Genomic DNA, 21,898 nt, shown 5'->3' on the forward strand with positions numbered 1-21,898 from the left:
TGGCAGTGGCTCAGAAACCCAGGTCCCCAGCACGAGAAGCGGACTCTGTTTGGAGACATGGTGTGCTTCTTGTTCATCACCCCGCTGGCCACCATCTCGGGCTGGCTCTGCCTGCGGGGCGCTGTGGACCACCTGCACTTTAGCAGTCGGCTCGAAGCCGTCGGACTGATTGCACTCACTGTTGCACTCTTCACTATTTACCTCTTTTGGACACTAGTAAGTATGGCCCGGAGCCCGGGGATTGCAGCCGGTGGGAGCTGGCAGCACCCACCTGGCATGGCTTTCCCTCTTGTCTGTAGCTCATCTCACCTGCCTGGAAGCACAAGAGCGTTAAGTGCTGGCAATAGTGATTCGGGGTGCGTGTGTGTGTGTACATGTATGTGCACTGCTGGGAAGAGCAGATGAAGCAAAGAAAAAGCCCCAGCTTCTGAGAATTCATCAGCCAAAGGCATACACCCTGGGCATTCCTCCCCTCTCACAGCCAGGCACTCCTCTGTGAGCAGGCCTGGCATCTTCTTTCTCTTGTTCATGCTCCTCGCTTTTGCCAGGATTGTGGTATATGATGTACATGATGAATGACGCGCTTGGCCGCTGTTGCTGTTGCTGCCTGCACAGATCATGAATCCTCCTGCTGGTTATTTTCTTCGTTCGTCCTGACAAGGCCTAAAGTCTTTGTTGGACGAGGAGATGCACTTCGCCTGCTGATTATTCTGGGTTGGGACATTGATTCTGCTGCCCATAAAACCACTAATTCATCTAGCTGAGAAGCTACCACTAAAGAAAAACCATTTCCCAATAAGTGTTCCTGCTGGATAGACAGAAAAAAATTTTAACCCTCTCTGGTTTTTTATTGTTTTAATTAACCTCATGGTTGCTTGGGTATCAGTTGGCAGCGCCCACAAAGAGGGGGCAGCATTTGCTCTCTCTTGATGCTTCCCTGTGAGACCTGCAGGGAAGAATGTCATAGTCCTCTAGACAGTTTTCAGAAACTGGGCCCCCCTGCTTCCCGGCATGTGCCTGCTCATCTCTAATCCGAGCACGCTCCGTTGTTATTCAATATGTGTTTCCTGTCTAGGCTGTCCCATTCCCATCTCTGCAGCACAGTGTCAGCATGCGAAGCTTATGGTGCTCACACCTGCTCCCTTACCCTATATCCCAAGCCCTGTGCCACCGGCTGCCATCCCTACCATGCTGACCACAACCCCCTGCTCACTGCCCTTCCCTCTTGTCCAGCTCTGTACCTCCTCTCATGTGAGAGTTTCAGATGCTAAGTGGGGGATGCATTTCAGTCTCAGTAAAAGGGGCATGACTTGAGCCTGGGTACATAAGGAGTATTTCGGTGCTTGGAACTTTATGGGAGTCTTCTGGTTAAGGGAGACATTCATTTTCCCAGCCTAATAAAGCCCTTAGTCAAAACTTTAATTGTCTCCTCTAAACATCTACGCTTCTAAACTGTGTCTTGATTCACTGTAAATCAAGCAATCAGGCTGACTCAGAAGCTGCAAGGACAGTGTTGTGGGAAGAGAATTAGAAATAAGAAACTAAATTGTCTGTCCACTACTGTCTAAGTCCTGCACCACCCTGGAAAAGTCATTTCACCTCTCTGAGCCTCAGTGTCCTCATCTGTAAAGTAGGGATGAGAGTCATACCCATCCTACCAGCTTCTCCTGGCCTTAGGGGATTGATGTGAAAGCATACGTGGGAGAGCACTTTGGAAAACAATTAAGTGTAAGTTTTACCGTGTTTGGAAGTTTGCTAGTCTCTCATTTTTCTTGTACAAGTTCCTAAGATGAAGGTTGAAAGAAGATGTAGTCTTAAACGCTGGACATTCAAATTAAGTTAAGGCCTTTTTGAAAATCTGCTTTGTAAAGCATACACTTACCTAACAGGAAAGGAAAAAAAAAAGAGGAAGGAGTGGGTAAAAAGAAGGAAAGAAAAAAAGAGATTACCTACAGAAAAATGGACATTATCCTGTTTCATCTCTCATCTCAGGTGAAAGGAAGGTTTGGGTGGGAAAGGTCCCTGGAGTGGCTCTTTCGGGAGACTGATGACATACTCCACTCTAGAAATGCTGCCAAGAGGCAGTGCTGCATGGTAAAAAAATAAAATAAAAGCACATGCCTTCAGAATCCAAAGACTCTGTGTTTAAACCCAAGATTTAGCATCCAAATAGCTGTGTAACTTCAAACAGGGTCCCTAACCTCTCTGATCATCCCTCTCCTTCCGCTGACCCCTGGCTCAACTGTTGTGAGGATGAGGTGGGATAACTTCGGGAACATCCATGGGGCACTCAGCAGAGGCATGGGCTCTCTTCCCCCAGCTGCTTTGCTCCTCCATCTCACACTCTCCCTCCCCTCTCTATACAACGAAGAGCAACTGGAGGGAAATACCGGCGTTCCTCCCCTTTCGTGTGAAAAACTCACAGCGGCCACAGCTCAGCGATAGGTTACTGAATCTAGACTAACTCCTTCCCAGATAAATGCTGTACTGAGCGGGCCTGGCAAGAGCCTTAATTCAGAAGCTGACAGCACTTGGAAACTGCCCTCCAGCAGAAACCCATTGTAAACAAGCTGTCAAACTTAAGGAGAATATGCTGTGAAAATGTCTTAGATAAACAAACGACGGTGTCAGTCCCAGCCCGGCTCTCCCCAGAGGAACCTTCCCAGAAGGGCCTCGCCGGTGCTGTCAGAGGGACCCACACCCGCTCTGCTCGGAGGTGCATTTGGAGCTCAGCGCCTCCACCGGGGCCCAGGCTTGACAGACTCAGGGAGTTCTGCCTTCTGGAATCCACTCCTCTGACACACACAGGTGTCTGGCACCCAGGAGGCCAAGACCTCGGTCACCTCCACCCTGACAGCTGGAGGGAAGAGGTACCCCGGAAACATCGCTGTGCATGCCACAAATCATTTGAAGTCCGTGGACAGGCACAAGTAGGTGAGAACTGAGTCCACGTGAAGAGTTCAGAAAGTGTCCACAGAGGATCTGCATTAGCCCAGTGTAGCAGTGACCACCCCCCCCCCCCAGGAGGTCTGCCATCTACTGAGTCTCGGTGGCAACTGATTAAATCACCAGATGGAAGGAATGAATGATCCAGCCCTTCTGGCTGACTCCCAGTCCCGTGGGTCAATCATTTAAATTCTCTTTACAGAGGGGAAAGCTTGAATAGAATGCTGTCCTGGCAAGGCTCACCTTGGGTTCAGACACACCCTAAGGGTGTCCGGCAAGACCCAGTGTGGCTGACTCAGTCCCTCACCGACCTCTTGCCTTCCACAGGACCATCACAGATCAGAGGTCAGGCCCCATTCTGGGAAGACAACTTCACCGCCCTGGCCTCATCCATATGCTTCAGTCACACCATGAACTCCAAAGAGAAAGGGCAGAATCAAAATTCCTAATGAGATTTCCCAAATCATGCCATGACTTTACAGCAAACATGCGGCCTCAGCCAGTCACCTCCCTTGGGGAGCTATTGTTGTTTTGTTTCTAAGTCGAGTCTGACTCTTTTGTGACCTAATGGACTGTAGCCCACCAGGCTCTTCTGTCCATAGGATTTCCCAGGCAAGAATACTGGAGTAGGTTGCCATTTCCTTCTCCAGGGGATCTTCCTGTCTCCTGCATGGGCAGGCTAATTCTTTACTGCTGAGTCACCAGGGAAGCCTCTTGGGGAGAGGTGATGCTAATACGTGCCAGCCCTCTGTGTGCCGTGCACATGACCTTCCCTGTGGCCGGAGGTTAATAAATAGCCTTTGGATGAAAAAAATGAAGACACTTCAAGAAACCCATCCCGTAAAGAGTAGTTTTTAGAATAGTGGTCCTGTGCTCTTTCTTCCTCCTCTTTCTTTAAAACCTCAGAAATTTAATAAAGATCTAAATGAAGGTCCCAGTGTTACTACTGCCATAGCTTCTTTTTCCCTGTGTTTATTTGTTTCCCTCACTGCCTCTTTGTATCTCTAAATCAAACCTGCCTTCTTCTTCTTCTGTTCCACGGAGGGGAGGGAGTGTCTTGGCGCTCTTAGAGACCAAAGCCAGGGCAACTGCAGACCCATGATCCCTGTGCTCTGCACCTACCTTTATTATCTCTGACGCAGCGTCATCTGCACATGATGCTTTCTTATTGACTGAATTCGCCTGCAGACCGTGGTGGTGAACAGCAATTAAGATAGATGAATACGTAGTAAGGTCTCACTTGTTTGTCTGAACAAGTGGGTCTTATTTTTGTACTTCCCAGCCAAGGAACTGAGAGACCTCCTAAGGCTTGGACTCCCAGTTCCTCGAAGCAGTGCTTCTTAGGCTTGATCGTACATGCGAATCACCTGGGGATCTTGTTAAAATGCACGCTCTGATTCCCTATGTCTGGGTGGACCCACAACTGTTATATTCTAACAAGCTCCCAGGTGGTACATCCTTCATGGCCACACTGAGAGCAAGGCTTTAGAGGAAATAGCCCAACCTCTCTTTTTCTTTTTTCCCCCACCTTCCTGTATCTAAGGTGCGTTGCAAAATTATCTTCTTTTCAGATTTAACCCGCCAGAAATAACAGGCCTAGAACACTAACATGTGGCAATGGCACTGTGCAGCTTGCTTTTTATCCATTATCTCTGATATCATTATTCACATTCTACAAACGAGGTATCCCACTGCCTGCCTCCTACTGCGCGCAGCTACCGCTGTGCCCGCGCTTACTGAGCATGCGCAGTTCATTACCATCCCGACGGAGGGACTAGGTTTCAAATCCAGCTTTCCTCTAATATTTCCAGATCCAGATTTCTTGTACTGCCCCAGCTCGTCTTTAGTACTTGTCTGTTTCCTACCTCTTCCCTGCCCTTTGCCCTGATCAGCACGTTTTCCAGCCTGCCTCTTACCTTCATGAGTAGCACCAGGCAGCAGCAGGACAGAACAGATATAAGAGAATCAAGCTTTAAAAACAGAAAAAGAAAAAAACCCAAAACCTCTGATCCACTCTGGCATGTTCAGAGCCTTTTGGAGAAAAGCACATCTGTGTGAGTTTAAGAGCTTACATTTTCATACTGAAATGTCTCTGGCATTCTGTCTGTGGCATCTGCTTTCTACCCTAGGAAATTTGAGTGAGTGGCCTTGGATTTCATGATCCTTCCATGAAGACAGGCCCTTTCTGATCAAGAGCCTGCATTCTCTTCCAGAAATACTGAGCTCAAACCATAGGATCAGTCCACTTTGGCCAACTGGGACCCTGTACTAGGGTCAGCATGACTCAGCTACCCCAGGTGGTTAAACACTCTGTACCTTGAATAATTTGTCATCCTGAGGTCATGGGCGCCTTCTTCGCCAGCACTTACCTAGACATCTAGATATACTCAAACTAGAACCTATACTTCCACTTTTAAAGGCAGTTTATACATCTTCAGAAGAATTGATTCTTTGAATTTCCTGGGAAAATTGATCAACGCTTTTCTCCAGTCTTCTCCAAAGCAAGCCATAGAAGCAAGCAAGCTTCTTCAAGTATATTTACACCAGAAGCAAGCACTTTGGGGGCACAGTTATGTCACAGTTGGTGAGGCATCTACTGCTCGTGCTGTCGGGTATTGTGTAAGAGAGGCCCAAGTCTAAAAGTGGTGTTGCATTTGGAAGGTACAGGATGTGTATTCACTCATCCATTCACTCGGTGGACTTAACTGAGCAACTTCCTAAGCACCAGGCACGGTGACAGGTGCAGAGCATGCAAAGACGAATGCAACAGAAGCCCCCGCCCTCAAGATGCTTCTAGTGCAGGGAGAGGGCCAGGCCAGTGGTGTACAGGGCACTGCTGCCATGCTGAGGTGGGTGCAGACACTGGCTCAGGAAGAGCTCCTCGGGGGAGCTGGTGCCCACGCTGAAGCTTCTCCACTGGAAGCCATGGAGCTGGGGGCAGTGGGGGTTGCTCACAGGGGCTGCCAAGTACAATGGTGCAGGTTGTCCTATCACATGGAGCTAGGGGCAATGGGGGTCGCTCACAGGGGCTGCCAAGTACAGTGGTGTAGGTTGTCCCTATCACAGTATGAAGGGTGCCCTTCTTGTCATACTGTGCATGGGGTCCTTTGAGTTGTGCAGTGTCCAACCTACAGAAGGGTGTGTGAAGCCCTGGCATCCTTCTCATTTAACAGAGAGAAACTCGATGACCAAAAGTCCCACAGCTGCGTGAAGACTGGCGCTGTACCTGCTCTGCCTACAGCCCCCAACCAGCTTTCTTCTCCTTTGGGGTCCAAACCCCTACTCTGAAAATAAGTCCAGGCTCAGGAGGAACCTCATTTCCTATTATTACTGTGATTTGACCCAGTATGAAGAGGCATGAGAGGAGCCCTGCCCCTGTGTTCAGGGCATGAGTGCTCTTTGGTTGAACCTCAGACTCGGCACGCATCTACCTGCTAGAGCAGTTTTGCCCCAGGCTCTTGCCCAGCTGTACTGATGTTTGGAACTGTTTTAAATGGCACATAGGTTGTTTGAATTGATAACCAGCTTCCGTTATCTGAAACCTTCTCTTGTTTTTCCTCTCCCAACCCCAGGTGTCATTTAGGTACCACTGTCGATTGTACAACGAATGGCGTCGGACCAATCAGAGGGTGATTCTCCTCATTCCAAAGTCTGTCAACATCCCTTCTAACCAGCAGTCCCTGCTGGGCCTCCACTCTGTCAAGAGGAACTCAAAGGAGACAATTGTTTGATGTTTGTGTGTTTGGTTGGGTGGTTGATTTGTTGTTTGGGGTTTGGAAGTTTCTGCACTGGGGCCATGCACTGAGCCACTCCCAAACCCTTCCTCAAGCCTGTGGGTCGAAGAACATCCAGAGCCATGTAATCACATCGCCCTGACCAACAGACTCCGCCCGAAGAAAGAGAATGCTCTTTGACTTCAAATCATGGATGCTGCAATCATATGATATTTGCTAAGCTGCCAAACATGTTTATTTAGCAGATATGGAATTTTCTGAACACCTCTTTCACATGTGAGGAAGGTTGTCCTGCTAAGGATGCAATTCAATTCTTCCTTTTTTATTACTATTTCAAATATAAATATATATATATATTAAACTTAGATGATAATCAAAATTGAAAAGCCGATGTTAAAACTGGTTTCCTGGTTTGGATGGGTTTTGTTTGGGTTCATTGGTTTGTTTCCCAGTTTTTACTGTAGATTCTTCGGGGTAATTTGATAGCTTGAGTGGTCTTTTCCATCTCTTCCAAGTCCCTTCCTCAAGGGGACAGCATAACTGCAGGACAAGTCATATTTGAAGGATGTTTTATACTAAAATCCATTTAATTATTCAGTTTTTAAAGAAAAAAAAAGGCGTGACAACTCTCCCCACAGTGAACTGTTTATTTAAACTTCATTAAGGAGAAAAACAATTTATGGTGAGAAGCACGCTCCTTTCAACTTGTTTGGTACTGACAGCTGATAGAAGCTATTTTCTAATAATAAATACCCAGTGTGTGAAAGACAAACCCCACTGATGGCTATACTATTTTTTTTTTAATCATAAAACCTGTGAGGCTTCCCAAAGTAGATATGAAAAAGGAAAGATGAAAGGAAAGCAAAAAGGTTGGTGTTCTTACTCCCATTTCACTTAGTGCGGGTCTTAATTCTGCATTCACAATGAATTGGAGGATCATTAGACATTTCTAGGAACTCTGGACCTGTTTTGCATATCAATTAGCACTCCCATTGCTCTGCTGAATTTCTAGCTTGACAGGTAGATGTAGCAAAAAAATAAAAAAGCCTGTCCGAGCAGTCTTAAGACCCCTTTGTCTGATTTCTGAAAAAGAGCCCCATGCAGTGCCTCCCCCAACCATGAGCCAGTGCTGTCACAGGCTGAAATAGGCTTCCTCTAAGGAGCCCCTCTTTTATCCATCACAATGTAAAAGGTCTAGACTTTCCCTGCATTTGGGTGTCCACTGAAGCCAGGGAGCAGACGTGGGTCTGGGGAAAGGCACTTATCCACTGTGGCACTCAGGCTCCCGTCCGCTCACTCACCCACATGCCCTGAAGAGAAGGTGGAGCCCAGCCTTGGAGGAATGCTTAAAATATGGATTTCTAGAACATGACCCACATTGTGACTATCACCTCAGCGTCTGCCTTGTGCTCCTCCAGGAGGTGCAAAAGAACAGGCAGTGAGGAGGGTAACAATTTTGTCTGCAGAGTGATCAAGCCAGGCAGGTGTCGCCTTTGTCTGCCAAGCCCTCCGTTCACAGACAGCTCCCTGCGCTGTCTGGGGAGGGAAACAGCTGTACTGCTTTCCGCTGCAAAACTCAGATGTGTTTTATGGCTTGTGATAATAGATTTCCTCCCCACCACGCTTCACTTCGACACTTCAATTCCAGTAATATACATCTCAGCCCTTCTGTTTACTCGGCCCTGCTCACCCCCTTGGGCTGTCATGAGCTGCACCACCAGCAGCCGTTTCTTAATTGACCTTTTTAAAATGCTGGACACCACTGGCTTCACGCAGCTGTCACACATTAAATTTCCAGAGCCAAGAGTCCAACTTGGTAGCTTGCAAACTGCATCCCTGTACCATCGTTGACAAATGACGTCCACCCAGCCTGGGTCCCCGAGCTGTGAGGTGAACCAGTGACACCTCTCAACTGAGTGGCACAAATACTTCTGAGAGGAACTTGTCCTGTCTGTGTTTTCCATGAATTAAGAGAGAAGCAGCAGATTCCCAGGATCATTTCCTGTTGAGGTTGACTGCAGAAAATCCCTGCTGTCTTGATTCATGAGATATAATGAAGCCAAAGAGCAAAGGCAGACAGGTTCCAGCAGCTTGCTGGGGCTTCCAGACCGGGAAAGGTTGGCAAGGTGGTACTGTGCCTGGGCCACGTCCCTTCCCTATAAGGGCATCTCCACCCAGGAAATTAAATAGAGTTCATGTGTGAGGAGTGGGCTGTACGTGGGATGGTGGCCAGGACACCTTACCAGCTGAGAGAAGCATCAATGCCTCCCTACCCAGCCTCCGCCTATGAGACACTGATCTCCCTCAGCACCAGGGCCCATCTGGGATTCTGAAAGCTCTTGGAAGACACTTCATCCTCTCTTAGCCCTTTAACTCAGAGGTCGTTCAAGGCAGGAGAGTCCAGGGAACTGCAGCCATAAGCACAAGACACCAGCCAAGAGGACAGAGGCCGTAGGAGCTTTGGTCCAGGCTCTGCATCTGTCACCAAGCCACACTGCATCTTCTAAAGCTGAGTGTACTCCTCACTGGCATGAAGGCGCTGTCTGGGTTACCAGTGGCCTGGCCAGCCTTGTATTACACACTCTCTCTCTCTGCTTCTTTCTTTTTGAAACAGGAAAAGGCACAGGCGGGTAAAGGATCCTGCTGGCTCATTGCTTCCCTGCTCTGACCCCTTACACAGTCCTCTCTCAGCACCCCTTGCTGTATCCTCTCCTTGAGAATCTTAGAGATAATTGTGTGTCACAGCAGCGATGCCAGAGGGAAAGGAAAGCAGAACAAGTCCAGGGCACTCTCGCTGTCCCCATATGTTGTCACCAGCATGGTGCTGCTGCTTCTCCTCTGGGGAAGGACAGGATCACAGAGCATGCACCCGAATCCTCCAGCTCCTCAGAGCACTGAGCAGGAGCTCAGATGAAACCCAATTAAGGAGACATAAGTAGCTTGACTTAGAAGTTGCCTGTAATTGTCTTTCATGTACAGGTCTCCCTCCCTGGACCCCCAGCGCCGTGGTGGCCACTTGCACGTGGCTGGGCCAGTAACTCATCTGAGGATGCTGAAAAGCCAAAGAATATGTGAATGGGCAGCCCAGCTACCTGCACTGGGGCCCCAGCCAGCTGGAGACTCCCTCCCCTTGGATTTCTCTTGGCCCCACCTGGGTCTGCCTAGTCCCAAATCTCCATGCAGCTCACAGAAAGGCCTGGTGTGCATGAAGCCTCTGTCTTCATCCTGTCCTCCCAGGAAGAGTCCCAGGCTGGAAGACCCTAAGGAGGAAGGGAAGGAAATAGGCACATGTTCCCCCTCCACTTTCATCCAGTGTCTTCCCAGAAGCTCCTGGCAGACCAGCCGTAGGGTGGGCAGAGCTCAGGCTGGAACAGATTTACAGGTTATGATTCTGAAGCCTTAAGAATGGCTTAAGGGGGATGGGAAGTGAGCCAGCGGATGGGAACAGGGTCCAGGATTATTTTAAGTTGAGATGTTGGGACCAGGACAGACCTGGCTGGACACCATCCCTCCCAGCCAAGCACATGCAGGATCTCGCAGGCTGCCAGCCAGAGGCTTCATGCCACGAAGGCTGCAGTCATGAGAAATTAGCTCTAGATAATGATAACCCGGGAAATTGCAGACCCTGTCCAAAATGTGTCATTTCTATTATGTCCCACAATCTACCTTTTCTGACTTTATGAAAGTTTTTGTGTTGAGAAGCTGGCTTTGGGCCACTCTGCCTTTCCCTCACTATTGAGTTGCCCTGGGGTGAGCCTGACTCTTTGCTTCTCGGTGGGACAGAGCAGGAGAGGACCAGCTATGAGTCTGTCACCCTGGGTTTGCAGTGTACCAGCAGTGGGTTGTGGCCAAGGGTTCCCCCTTATGTAGGCCTCAGTTTCTGCATCTATAAAATGGGGATAACACCTACCTCTGGAGAAGGCAATGGCACCCCACTCCAGTACTCTTGCCTGGAAAATCCCATGGATGGAGGAGCCTGGAAGGCTGCAGTCATGCAGTCGCTAAGAGTCAGACATGACTGAACGACTTCACTTTCACTTTTCACTTTCATGCATTGGAGAAGGAAATGGCAACGCACTCCAGTGTTCTTGCCTGGAGAATCCCAGGGACGGGGGAGCCTGGTGGGCTGCCGTCTATGGGGTTGCACAGAGTCGGACACGACTGAAGCGACTTAGCAGCAGCAGCAGCAGACAGTCCTTATAGGATTCTGACAGTGCGCAGTAGGCAGCTCATGAATAAGCATCAGCACCCTTCCATCACCTTCCTTCTACTCGCTGTTGCTAACGTCAGGCTGATTGCCTGGGTTTTAACAACTTTGATCAATGATTTGAAGAACCATAAAGAGTTTTAAATCCTTTTCAGAAAGACGAGGGATTAAAAAAAAAATGACGAGGGATTAATTTTAAATAATCAACACATATTTATCCAGCACACTGTGCTTGGGAGTACAAAGAACTGTGAGAGATGCTCCTGGAGGTTGAAACGACTGACTTGATTGAGATCTCTGAATCACACGTGGATTTCAATTAACTTGGCATTTCCTGATACTGGAGCCTATGGCTAATTAAGAATTCATCACAGATGAAAAATGTGCCAGTTCTGGATCTCGCGCTACAGAGGAAAACAAATATAGTCCATCAGTTGTCTGCGTTCCCAGAAATGAGGGACTCGTGAGTCACTGAGCTCACATAGCTAGTGCCTTCTTAGAGGTTCTGAATTCCATGCACAAAGACAGCAAAAGGAGATGGCTCAGGAAGTTTTACTTCCTTTTGAAAAATTCTTTTTTTCTTTTCTGGATACACTTTGCACCTACTGGGCCATAGTTACCCATCAAGGAAATGAATAGATGGACCTATAAGAGGTTTTATTTTATCTCATTTGTGGGCACCAGGTACAAAGAATTGAGTTATTCATATATTTTAGTCCATGACACAGTTTCTGTCACCATGAGCCAATATGGGTCCCTATTCTATTTTATTCCACAAATGTATACAGTGTCAAGCACTTCCCACAAGCCATGCACTGTTCAGCACTTTGAAAATTACCTCCTTTAATCCTTACAACAACCTCATCCATTGTTACCTAACAAACAACCCTCTAATTTAGTGATCTCAACCTCATGAGTTTCGTACTATGGGTCATCTTATTTACATTTCAGAAGTCCTCTTTCTAAAATCACAAAGATAGTCTCCCACACTTTCTCCCTTTATCTTCATGGTTTTATGGATCACCTTTAGGTGTTCCATTGATCTAGAGTTCCTCTGTGTTTGACGTAAGGATCCAACTTTATCTCCCTAAGGTAGGTCATTTGCCATCACCATCTTCTAAACTGTCTCCCTTTCTTCATTCACCTGTGGTGTCACCTGGATGGTGTATCCTCTTCCATATAAACATTATCTGGTTTTGCATACTCAGTTTACAACTTTAACCCTTTTGTCTTGTTCCCTTGTTACCTCATTGTTTTTCTTACTAATGGCTTCATAATGTGCTTTATTATCTAGAGGAAAATAGCAGTTCCTCCCCAGTCCCCCACCAACTTCACTCTGTTTTTCAAAACTGACTTAGTTACTTGGGAACAGGCTTTTTATTCTTGTGTATACATTTTAGAATAATTTTGTTAAGTCATTTTAAAAGTCTTGATGGACTTGTGATTGGAATTGTAGTGAATTTACACAACAATTTCATGAAAATGACAATCTTTACAAATCTTTACAGTTTTTAGCCAATCTCATACGATAATCGTAACATAATACCATTTATTCATCCATTCTCTCCATCCTGAAAATAGAGCTCTAAATGTCAGTAAATTCTTGTGTGTCCTTTGTTAAATTTCTCAATAGTTTACAGTTGTGTTGTTATGGTACGATAAGTGATGTCTGATTTTCTAATTTCTCACTGGTTAGTGCTGGTGTAAAGGAACGCTTGTTACCCTCTCACTTGCACCTTTGCTGACTTCTGCATTTGTTCTCAGTTTGTGGATCCCCTTCCAAGCCATCTCTCTCCTGTCCTAGTGGGTGGCCAGGCCCTTCCTGGAGCCCTGGCTTGCTGCAGGGGACAGGGCACAGGAAGAAAGCCCACAACCATGGCCCTGGTACCCCAGCCCCACCCAGCCACTTTACCTCCGCTTCATATACTGGGGATCTGGGCTAGATCTCACCTCACTGCTGAAGTCTTGGGTCCCTTTTTAATTCTAAAATCCTGAGTAACCTCAGCTGGTTTCCTGGCTCTTGGGGGCCCTGGGTTTACAAAAAGTGATGAAGTGCTTGGCAGGAAAAGATCTGTGCCATGTGAGCCACTCCTGTATGAAAAGCGAATGACCGCCTACTCCCCCTCCCCACTCCATCCCCTCCTGGTTCACAGCAAGAAGGTAGCTGTGACTTTTAACCCAGCTGCAAATAATTAATACTTAGGAGACATATGAATGCATTTTATTCTCAGATAAAGCTTAAAGCCTTGTTGATGTTAAGATTTTTTTAAAGTCAATCTGAAGATTTGTAGGAGAAAATGCCTAGGAGTGACCAGGAGGCTGACTGTGCAGAACACCCATCACAGACCTATTAATATATGGAGGCCCTTCGAGGCCAGGAAGAGTGAGCAAGCCTGTGATGGTGGGTGGCCCCACAGCGGGCGAGAGGTATCGTACAGCAACTATAACTGTTTTCCTGCCCCTTAAACAGGAAGCTCAGACTGGCTTTGGAGAAATTTGCAAATAACTTTTCTAACATATAAATATACTCCTACAGAGCTTGAAAATGTCACTGGCTTTTCTCTATCATGTACCTTTCTTCTCACTGTCCCCACTGAGTAAATGCAGGGCCAACTACATCTGATGCCTCCAGCTTAGCAGCTGAGGGTACCAGGCAGTTTGGTGACATCCACAGGACACTGGCTCAGAGCTTACCCTCTGCAAGACCTCTCAGCAGCAAGGGGCTACCAGCACCCTGGCCCCAGACCACAGAAAAAGATGAAGTGAGAGTCTATGGGCAGTGATCTAAGACTCTGTCGTCTGGGTACCACTGGATCTCTTCTGCAGTCTGTGAGGGCACAGGACCCAGGCTTCATGGACATCTCACCACAAAGTTAGCAATCCTGAGTTAGGTCTGTGTGTGCAACAACCTGTCCGAGGGCACGTATGCACCACTCTGGAAGGGGTGGGGCAGCCTGGCTGGTCTTACAGAACAACAGCTGCTCTGCCCTCAGCAGCCTTTAAAGCACAGAGGACTGGAGAATCCTCAGCCTGACCATCTCCTCTCAGAAGCCTGTGCTCACAGAAGGGCTAGAGAAGATTGAATGCTTGTGGGTATATCTAATTCATCCCAGGAGGAGGGCTGGGAATCATACTCAGGCAGGGTCTGCAAAACCATACTCCATTTAAGGGAGCTCAGGTGGGGTTTGTTTTGTTTAATGAACCTGGTGGGCAATGCAGTCGCTGTCGGTCACGCCCCTGCACACCACGTGGGTCTCCTCTGTGTATAGAGATCTCTTACAAGCTCATTTACGCAAAGCCTTCAAAAATTGGCCATAACTGGTTGTGGTTTCTACATGCTGTTTTCCTACTAAGACGAATCAGGTCTTCTCAGAGAAATGTCTGAGTCTAGGTCAGAGACAGGGAAAGTGTAAGATGAAGATGGAGCACCTTGTCATACCTGAAAGCAAGGGAGACTCCTGTGGTCATGTCCAGAGGACAGAGGATAAAACCCAAACAGGCTCCCACCAGCCTAAGGTGAAACAGTATGAGCAGCACAGAGAATCAGATTGCACCGAATTATTACACATCATTTATGTTAAAAGTCACAAGTTCATAATGATGCTAAAAAAAAAAAACCACCTCATTGGCCACTCTCCACCTTTGGAGAGTGCTAAAGAACTGAACCATTATTCCGATAATGGCTTTTTAAAAAAATGTCTTGTGTGCTCTGTACCTTGGGGTATAATTGATGAAGGAAAGTTCTTTAGAGGAGACTTGCACCTTAAAAATGTAGAAATAATGACAGGATCTAAATGAAATCATCGATATGCCTAATGATCATTAGCAGGTGCCAAAACCATTAGCTGATGGGGCACTTTATGAAAGAAGTCAGACCCTCATCACCCAGACTCACAGATGGATCCTTACATCATGAGAAGGAGAAAATCTGACCTGGGTACCTCCTGATGTGATGAGGTAGGAACTGGGAAACACTCCTGCAAAAAGCTGAACCTGCGTGCGATCAAGCGCTGCTGGCTATTAGTTTACAGCAGTGAGGGGGGTCGATAGTTCATTAAACGACACTGACATTTAACAGCAAAGAGCACCATCACTATTGACACTTGCAGGTGGGTAATTCATTCAGACTTGAGAAACTGACATCAACAAATACAAGATGTGGACCTTGTTTGGATCCTGATTCAGACAACCCCTACATTATTGAAATTATGAGACTATCAGGGAACTTTGAACAGTGGATATTTGATCGTATTAAGGAATTGTTTTAAGTATGGTTACAGAATGATTGGAGAAGGAAATGGCAACCCACTCCAGTACTCTTGCCTGGAGAATTCCATGGACTGAGGAGCCTGGTGGGCTATACAGTCCATGGAGTTGCAAAGAGTTGGACATGACTCAGGGACTTCACTACTACTACTACAGAATGATGGTTATGTTTATAAATATAAGCATAAGCCCTTGTCTTTGTGTCGGCCAAAAAGTTCATTCGAGTTTTTCCACACTACATTCTGAAGGATTTATGGAGGAGTTGTGCAATATCTGAGATTCCACTGGGTAGCAGAGCAGAGCACACGCCTATAAAAGCCACAAGCCTGACCGGAAGCAGATCACTATTGAAACTGAGTACATGGGGTTCATTAAACTATTCTCTCCACTTCTATACAGGTTTAAACTTTTCCATTGTAAAAAAATTGTTTAAAAAAGGAAACAAAAAGTAGGGCACAGCTGCCTGACACAGACTCTCTAACAGGCCTCCCCACTCTGCCGGGAACAGGGAGCTGAGGGAGAGAGGGCTGAAGCCAGTGCCGCAGGAGGGAGAGGCTTCGCAAGAACACAGAAACCAAGGCGGGGCCTGAATCAGAGGCTGTAGGGTCAAGCCTGGGCATTTTTCTTAGCGCTGTTACACAAGGCAAGACCAACTGCTTCATGGTTTGACCTATCCCCACCCAGGACAAGGAGGATGTGCCTAGTGGGTCCCAGGGTACAACAGAGACTTGCCACCCAAATGGCAAGATGAGGAGAAAGCTTTGTCAATCAAACCCTCTTTGGGTCCAAAATGAGTTAACAACACCTAGACCAAGAATCAAAAATGGGGTTCTTCTCCTAGAGAAGAACTCACTTAACAATTTAAAAGTAATTGTGAACCAGAAAGCACACACTCCCATAGACCCACACATGCATGCAAGGCGCACATTAAAAACCCCCATCATACAGAGAAAGACAAATATCCTGTGATATCGCTTCTTTGTGGCATCTAACAACAACAACAAAATTGTTCCAGTGAACTTATTTACAAAACAGAAATAGTCACAGATGTAGAAAACAAACTTACAGTTACCAACGGGGAAGGCAGGGGATAAACTGGGAGATTGGCACTGACGTATACACACGACTATATACAAAATAGGTAACTAATAAGGGCCTACTTTGTAGCACAAGGAATTCTACTCGGTAATTTCTAATGACCTATATGGGGAAAGAACCTAAAAAAGAGTGGATATATGTGTCAACTGAATCACTTTGCCGTACACCTGAAACATAACATTGCAAATCAGCTATACTCCAAATAAATAAACAAACACCCTGGAGAATTCCTTCATGGTCCAGCAGTTAAAACTCCATGTTGCCATCACAGAGGGCATGGGTTCAATCCCTGGTCAAGGAAGTGAGATCCCACACGCCTTGAGGCACAACGAAAAAGCAATTAATAAAAATAAAAACAGAATTCCTTAAAAAAAAAAAAAACCAACACTCTGTCACACACACAGCATTAAGAGAATCTTGGGACAGGCTAACTCTGCTGTCAGTATCAGAGTGTCTCAGGGTGACATCGTCTGAAACCCCTCCTCCTCCTTCCCCACCCACACTCCTGAATTCAGCACCACTCAGGAAAGAAGTACCTGGAACAGGGTGATCAGAGGAGAAAAAGAATGAGCCAGCAGGTGTAAGAAGCAAAAGTGGACCCTGCAAAGAAGACACGGGAAAGAAGTGGCCGTAAGCCCTGCCCAGGTCAGGAGGTGGGAGGAGGGGAGAACACTTCCCTACCCACAACTTCCCGGCAGCTCTTCCATAATAGCCTTCAGATGGGGACAGTTGCTGTATAAGTCAGTTAATGGGGAGTAGACAAGCTCACGGAGAAGCAAGGGGCACCCCACTCCAGTACTCTTGCCTGGAAAATCCCATGGATGGAGGAGCCTGGTGGGCTGCAGTCCATGGGGTTGCAAAGAGTCGGACACGACTGAGTGACTTCACTTTCCCTTTTCACTTTCATGCATTGGAGAAGGAAATGGCAACCTACTCCAGTGTTCTTGCCTGGAGAATCCCAGGGACGGGGGAGCCTGGTGGGCTGCCGTCTATGGGGTTGCACAGAGTCGGACACGACTGAACCACTTTAGCAGCAGCAGCAGCAGCAGACAAGCTCAAGTTTCTTGCTCCTCCCCTCTCTCCCTGGAATTGAACAAGCCTCCTCAAACAACAACCTTCCAGAATCCTGTCGGTTTCCTCACTTTCCCCTGAGACAGAATGCATAAGCCGCTCACTTATTCCCCACTTATAACAATCCAGAGTCATTCACAGGTCAGCTCACACATCCTGAGTCTGTTGATAATAAAACACTGAAAAAAAAAAGTTGCTACAGAATAGTACGGCACCCTGTGATACACCATCACAGGGATAAGCTCATTACTGTAACTTAGCATTCATGAGCCAAGGATGACAAAAGCACCCCAACTGCCTTCCTCTATTTCATAACTCAGTGTTTCCCAAGCTTCATCATGCAGTTTGGGAAAGAGTTGCCAAATACCCATAGTTACTCCTTCCAGCAAACGAGGCAGGGAGGCAGGGCTCAGTCCCTCTGGTTTGTCCCCTGCAGCTTTAGCATCCCAGGGAGGCTCTGCCTGGCGACGCAGCCATTCCCTCTCCCAGCTGAAGGCTGGAATTATTTATTTAAATGAAAATTTGAAATCAACCTAGAGCCACCAGATTGAAGACAAGAAGAATCCTGCCCTGGATCAAACACAGACAAGTCAGTGCACCAGCATTCACGTGCAGACAGCTCAGCTTCAGCTGTGTGCAGGCCCCAGGCTCGGAGAGCACTCGGGGAAGGGGGGCCAACCGGCAGCAGCCGAAAGGCTTCCTCAGAGATGGGGTCTCAGTGGAGAACTGGGGAGTGATTGCCAAACACGCTCCAGAAATCCTCTCCGTTTCTCATTTGAACCCTGAGCACAGAGGCACCTTGACATTTTTGGTAATCTCTGACAGGCTGGCCACATTGGCATGTTTACCCCTGTTGTTTAAAACCAGAGTTCACAAGTGTGCCTCCTTCCTGCCTCCTCTTATGGGAGACCAGCTGCCCCTGGTCTCTTACAGGAGACCTACTGTGTGGGGTGCCTTCCTTTTAGAAGCATGCTTACTAGAGCTGTGGTTTTCCATCTTTGTGTGATTATCTGATTGAGGCCCACACTGAGCTGTAAAGCTCCTTCAGGGTCAGGACAAGATTACCTTTTACTCAGCATTGTACTGAGTATTTGTCAGTGCTAGAACACAGGAGGGCATTTGGTAAATGCTGACTAAATCTTTGATGAAATTGGTATTTACTCACAAAGCGAATAAAATGTGGCACTTACAGTAATCTCAATGGTTTTCCTTGTTTAGCCATTCAGTCGACAAGCGTTAGCTCTAACCAACAGCATCTGCACTGGTAGACTCGTGTACTAAGAACAACAAACAACCTACATTTCAAAACCAGAGTCTCACCTTACTTCCCAATTTTCCTCATCAAAAAATTTGAAGTAGTCATTAGCTTTAAATTCCTATGTATTTATTTAGACCTACCATATTTGTATGATCGTTCTATGTGTTCTAATATAATTCTACCATCAGAAGTCTAGTAGAATTTTTTTTTTTTAGTCTCAATTGACAGATAAGGAAACTGAGCAACAGAAATGTCAGGATCATACCATTAAGGGACAGCAACAATGTCACTAACACTGCTCCTATCCAGGGTTTCCCATTCACAGAGCTAAGTTCAAAGACGGAAACAATGCTGTTTTTCCTTCTATATATAGCCTGGCTTGTGGAGGACTATCCATGTGGGAAAGTACAAATTTGGGACATAACCCATGACTACACTTGGAATGTTTTAAAGAATAGTTAGTTCACTATGATTAAAAAAAAAAAAAACAAAAAAAAACCTTCTTTGTAATCAGAGCTGAATCATAGTTCCAGTAATTCCTGTCATTCCCAGTCCCTTACTGCCTGCAAACATGTGGGGAATATGTGACCATTCTCTAGGCCACTTTGAACCACTCCCAGATTGGACACTCACATTTTGCTTCACTGAGGCCCAACCTTCACTGAGGCCTCTTTTAAGCCCTCCAACAACTCTGCTTAGCTTACCTGATGCTGACCCCACAGGAGACTTTAAACCAGAACAATTAATCAGCTTCGTGATATCAGGGAAGATGCATGCTGAAACATAGCCAGCTCAGGAAAGGGCAGTCCACCCAGGCTGCGGCTTGCCATCTCATCCTACAGGGTAGAATGCACTGCAGAGTGAGGCAGACGGAATGAGCACAAGCTCAAGCTCGGGAAAGAAAGCAGAATCCCTCGCTGGCTCCTGACTAAGACGCATCAGCTAATCTACATGAAAGCATTTCCTAACCTGAAGCATGCAAATAATATTCATTATATTTGCCATTAATGTAAAGAACATCAGAAACACCAGAGCCTTAAAATAGGGCTTAGGGGGCCACCTGACAGTTGGGATTATCCCCATTCATTGTTGCCAGTGAGCAGCACCGTTGTCACTGGTATACTAGCTACGTACATTATTTTCCAACAGCTGCCTGGGACAGCGGAATAGGCAGAGCTATCAAAGATGGTGGCCTGGGGATTGCTCTGGCAGTCCAGTGTTTAGGCCGCCACGCTTCCTCTGCAGGAGTCCAGGTTCAATCCCTGGTCAGGGAATTAGGATCCCACAAACCGCAGGGTCAAAAGGAAAAAAAAAAAAAAAAAATGTGGCCTGGGCAATCAGACTGAGTTCCCAAGAAAACCACTGAATCTCTCATCTTGATATTCCAGGTGCTTGCTAGGCAATGCCCAGCAAAGCTAAATCGCCAGTGAACGGTTATTGAAGGAATGAATGAATAAATGACTTAACCTCTGGGCGAGTTGGGGCTTCCCAGGTGGGAATAGGCCACCAGTGAATAGACCACCAGTGGTCAAGAACCCACCTGTCAGTGCAGGGTTCCATTCCTGGGTCAGGAAGATCCCCTGGAGGAAGGCATGGCAAGCCACTCCAGTACTCTTGCCTGAGAAATCCCATGAACAGAGGAACCTGGAGGGTTATCGTGCATGGGATCACAAAGAGTTGGACCAACTGAGCATGCACACATGCTGGGCAAGTTGCCCATCTTCAAAAAAGGGTAACATCACTTGCCCAGAGTGGCACTGTGAGCTTTAAGTGAGTCAACATTGGCTATGACGCCCCTGAGCAGGCTGCCTGGCTATGTGAGCATCCAACAAACACCTGATCCTTTTGCTTTCTCCCTTCTTCCTCCTCATGGCTCCTTCCTTCTCCTTTATGAGACTGAAACTATTCCATGAGTCAGGGCGAGACCGGCGTGGTACTCTGCACTCCCCACAGTGTCAGAGCAGCACTGCATGCCCAGGACACTGCCCTCGCCCGTTCTCCCTGGTTGGGTTCCCAAAGTTCCGCAGGTACCTGACACAACGAAGGCCCTGCTTGAGCTTCCTATAGGAATTTCTGCTAAGAGGCACCCTGAGTCACCCAAAGTCATCCCCGCTCTGATGCCCAAATCCTTCATTCTCCACAAAGTTCCTCTCCCACATGGATGAACACAACCACCACTCCTAGTGACCCCACAGCTGCACCTCCCAGAGTTCAGCCCAGGCCCACTATTTCTTTCACAACACAGAAGTAGGCAACAGGCACTCAGGGAACGTTTCAGCTCGTTTTTCCAATGTTCAAACTTCCTAACATTTTTTTCTGTTAGCAGGACAAATACTGAAGAATAACGGGCATCTGGGGAAACGATTCAGAGGAAAATTCTGGCCCTTGAAAGAGCTTGGGTTTAGTCCTCTTGACACTGGAAGGCAGCATACCAAAGGAGTGGGGAGCTGGCCGCGAAGAGGAAGGCTGGGTCACCACCCCAGTTTCGGAAGAGAATAGACCAGCTGCCAGGGCCTAGGTCAAAAGGCAGTGCTTGCTAAAGCAGGGGGTGAGCTGGGAGACTGCCTGGCTCACATATAGAGAAAGGAGGGGAAAAGAGAAGGATGAAGGGAACGAGTACCTGGGTCTCAGGGTTCGGAAAACAAGACAATGATCTAAGATTGCCACTAAGATCACTCTTGGCCACTAAGCTAGGAAGCCCATTTCTGCCACAGTGAGACCTGCTGTCTTGAGACGTGTCCCGCCGGTGTGGTCACACAATGGACACTTAGCTTACACTCATGGCTAATTTGTCATGGCTATGGAAATACCCAAACTTATTTAACAGACCAAATCAGACTGTCTGAAAATAGTTCCCCAGATGGAGTCACAAAGCACGGAAGAAAAACAAAGACTAGGGAAGGTATCAGACACTGTTACAGTTGAATGGGGGAACTGCCCTAGGCCGGATGTGTAGAAAAAATCAGAAGGCTGGCAGATGCTAGCGGCAAAGAGGATTAGGGCACACGAGTCGCAGGTCAAGTGGGTCATGAAAGAAGGCTTAAAAGGCAGGTGAGGATTCTATCTTAAACCAAAGAAGTCAACAGCACTATTTAAGAAAATGGCATACAAAATGCAGAGAATTATTAAAGTACATGGGCTGGGGTACTCACGTAATTAATCCACCTGAATATGTGTTTTATTACTGTAAGTAATCAAGCTACTGAACAGGCTGTCTCCTTAAACTGAGAGGTGCATTTTGTCTCTGCAGAAACATCAGGAGAAGACAGGATTTACTGTGCTGTTACAGAGAAGGAAAAATTCGTATGGTGGAAGTGA

General features: G+C 47.0%; 2 protein-coding genes across 2 annotated transcripts in view; one reads left to right on the plus strand and one right to left on the minus strand.

Moving 5' to 3' along the window:
• The window catches only part of MARCHF3 (membrane associated ring-CH-type finger 3), a 154,271-nt gene extending 147,496 nt beyond the window's left edge, over window positions 1-6,775 (plus strand). The window contains exons 4-5 of the mRNA XM_069591647.1: window positions 7-216; window positions 6,519-6,775. Coding sequence (XP_069447748.1) covers window positions 7-216; window positions 6,519-6,677 — 369 coding nt within the window. The 3' untranslated portion in view covers window positions 6,678-6,775. The remainder of the gene's footprint in view (window positions 1-6; window positions 217-6,518) is intronic.
• Window positions 1-21,898, minus strand: part of LOC138441134 (large ribosomal subunit protein uL16-like) — a 790,661-nt gene that overhangs the window by 155,884 nt on the left and 612,879 nt on the right. The window lies entirely within an intron of this gene.

Source organism: Ovis canadensis, chromosome 5, assembly GCF_042477335.2.
Source record: "Ovis canadensis isolate MfBH-ARS-UI-01 breed Bighorn chromosome 5, ARS-UI_OviCan_v2, whole genome shotgun sequence".
NCBI classification, from domain to species: domain Eukaryota; kingdom Metazoa; phylum Chordata; class Mammalia; order Artiodactyla; family Bovidae; genus Ovis; species Ovis canadensis.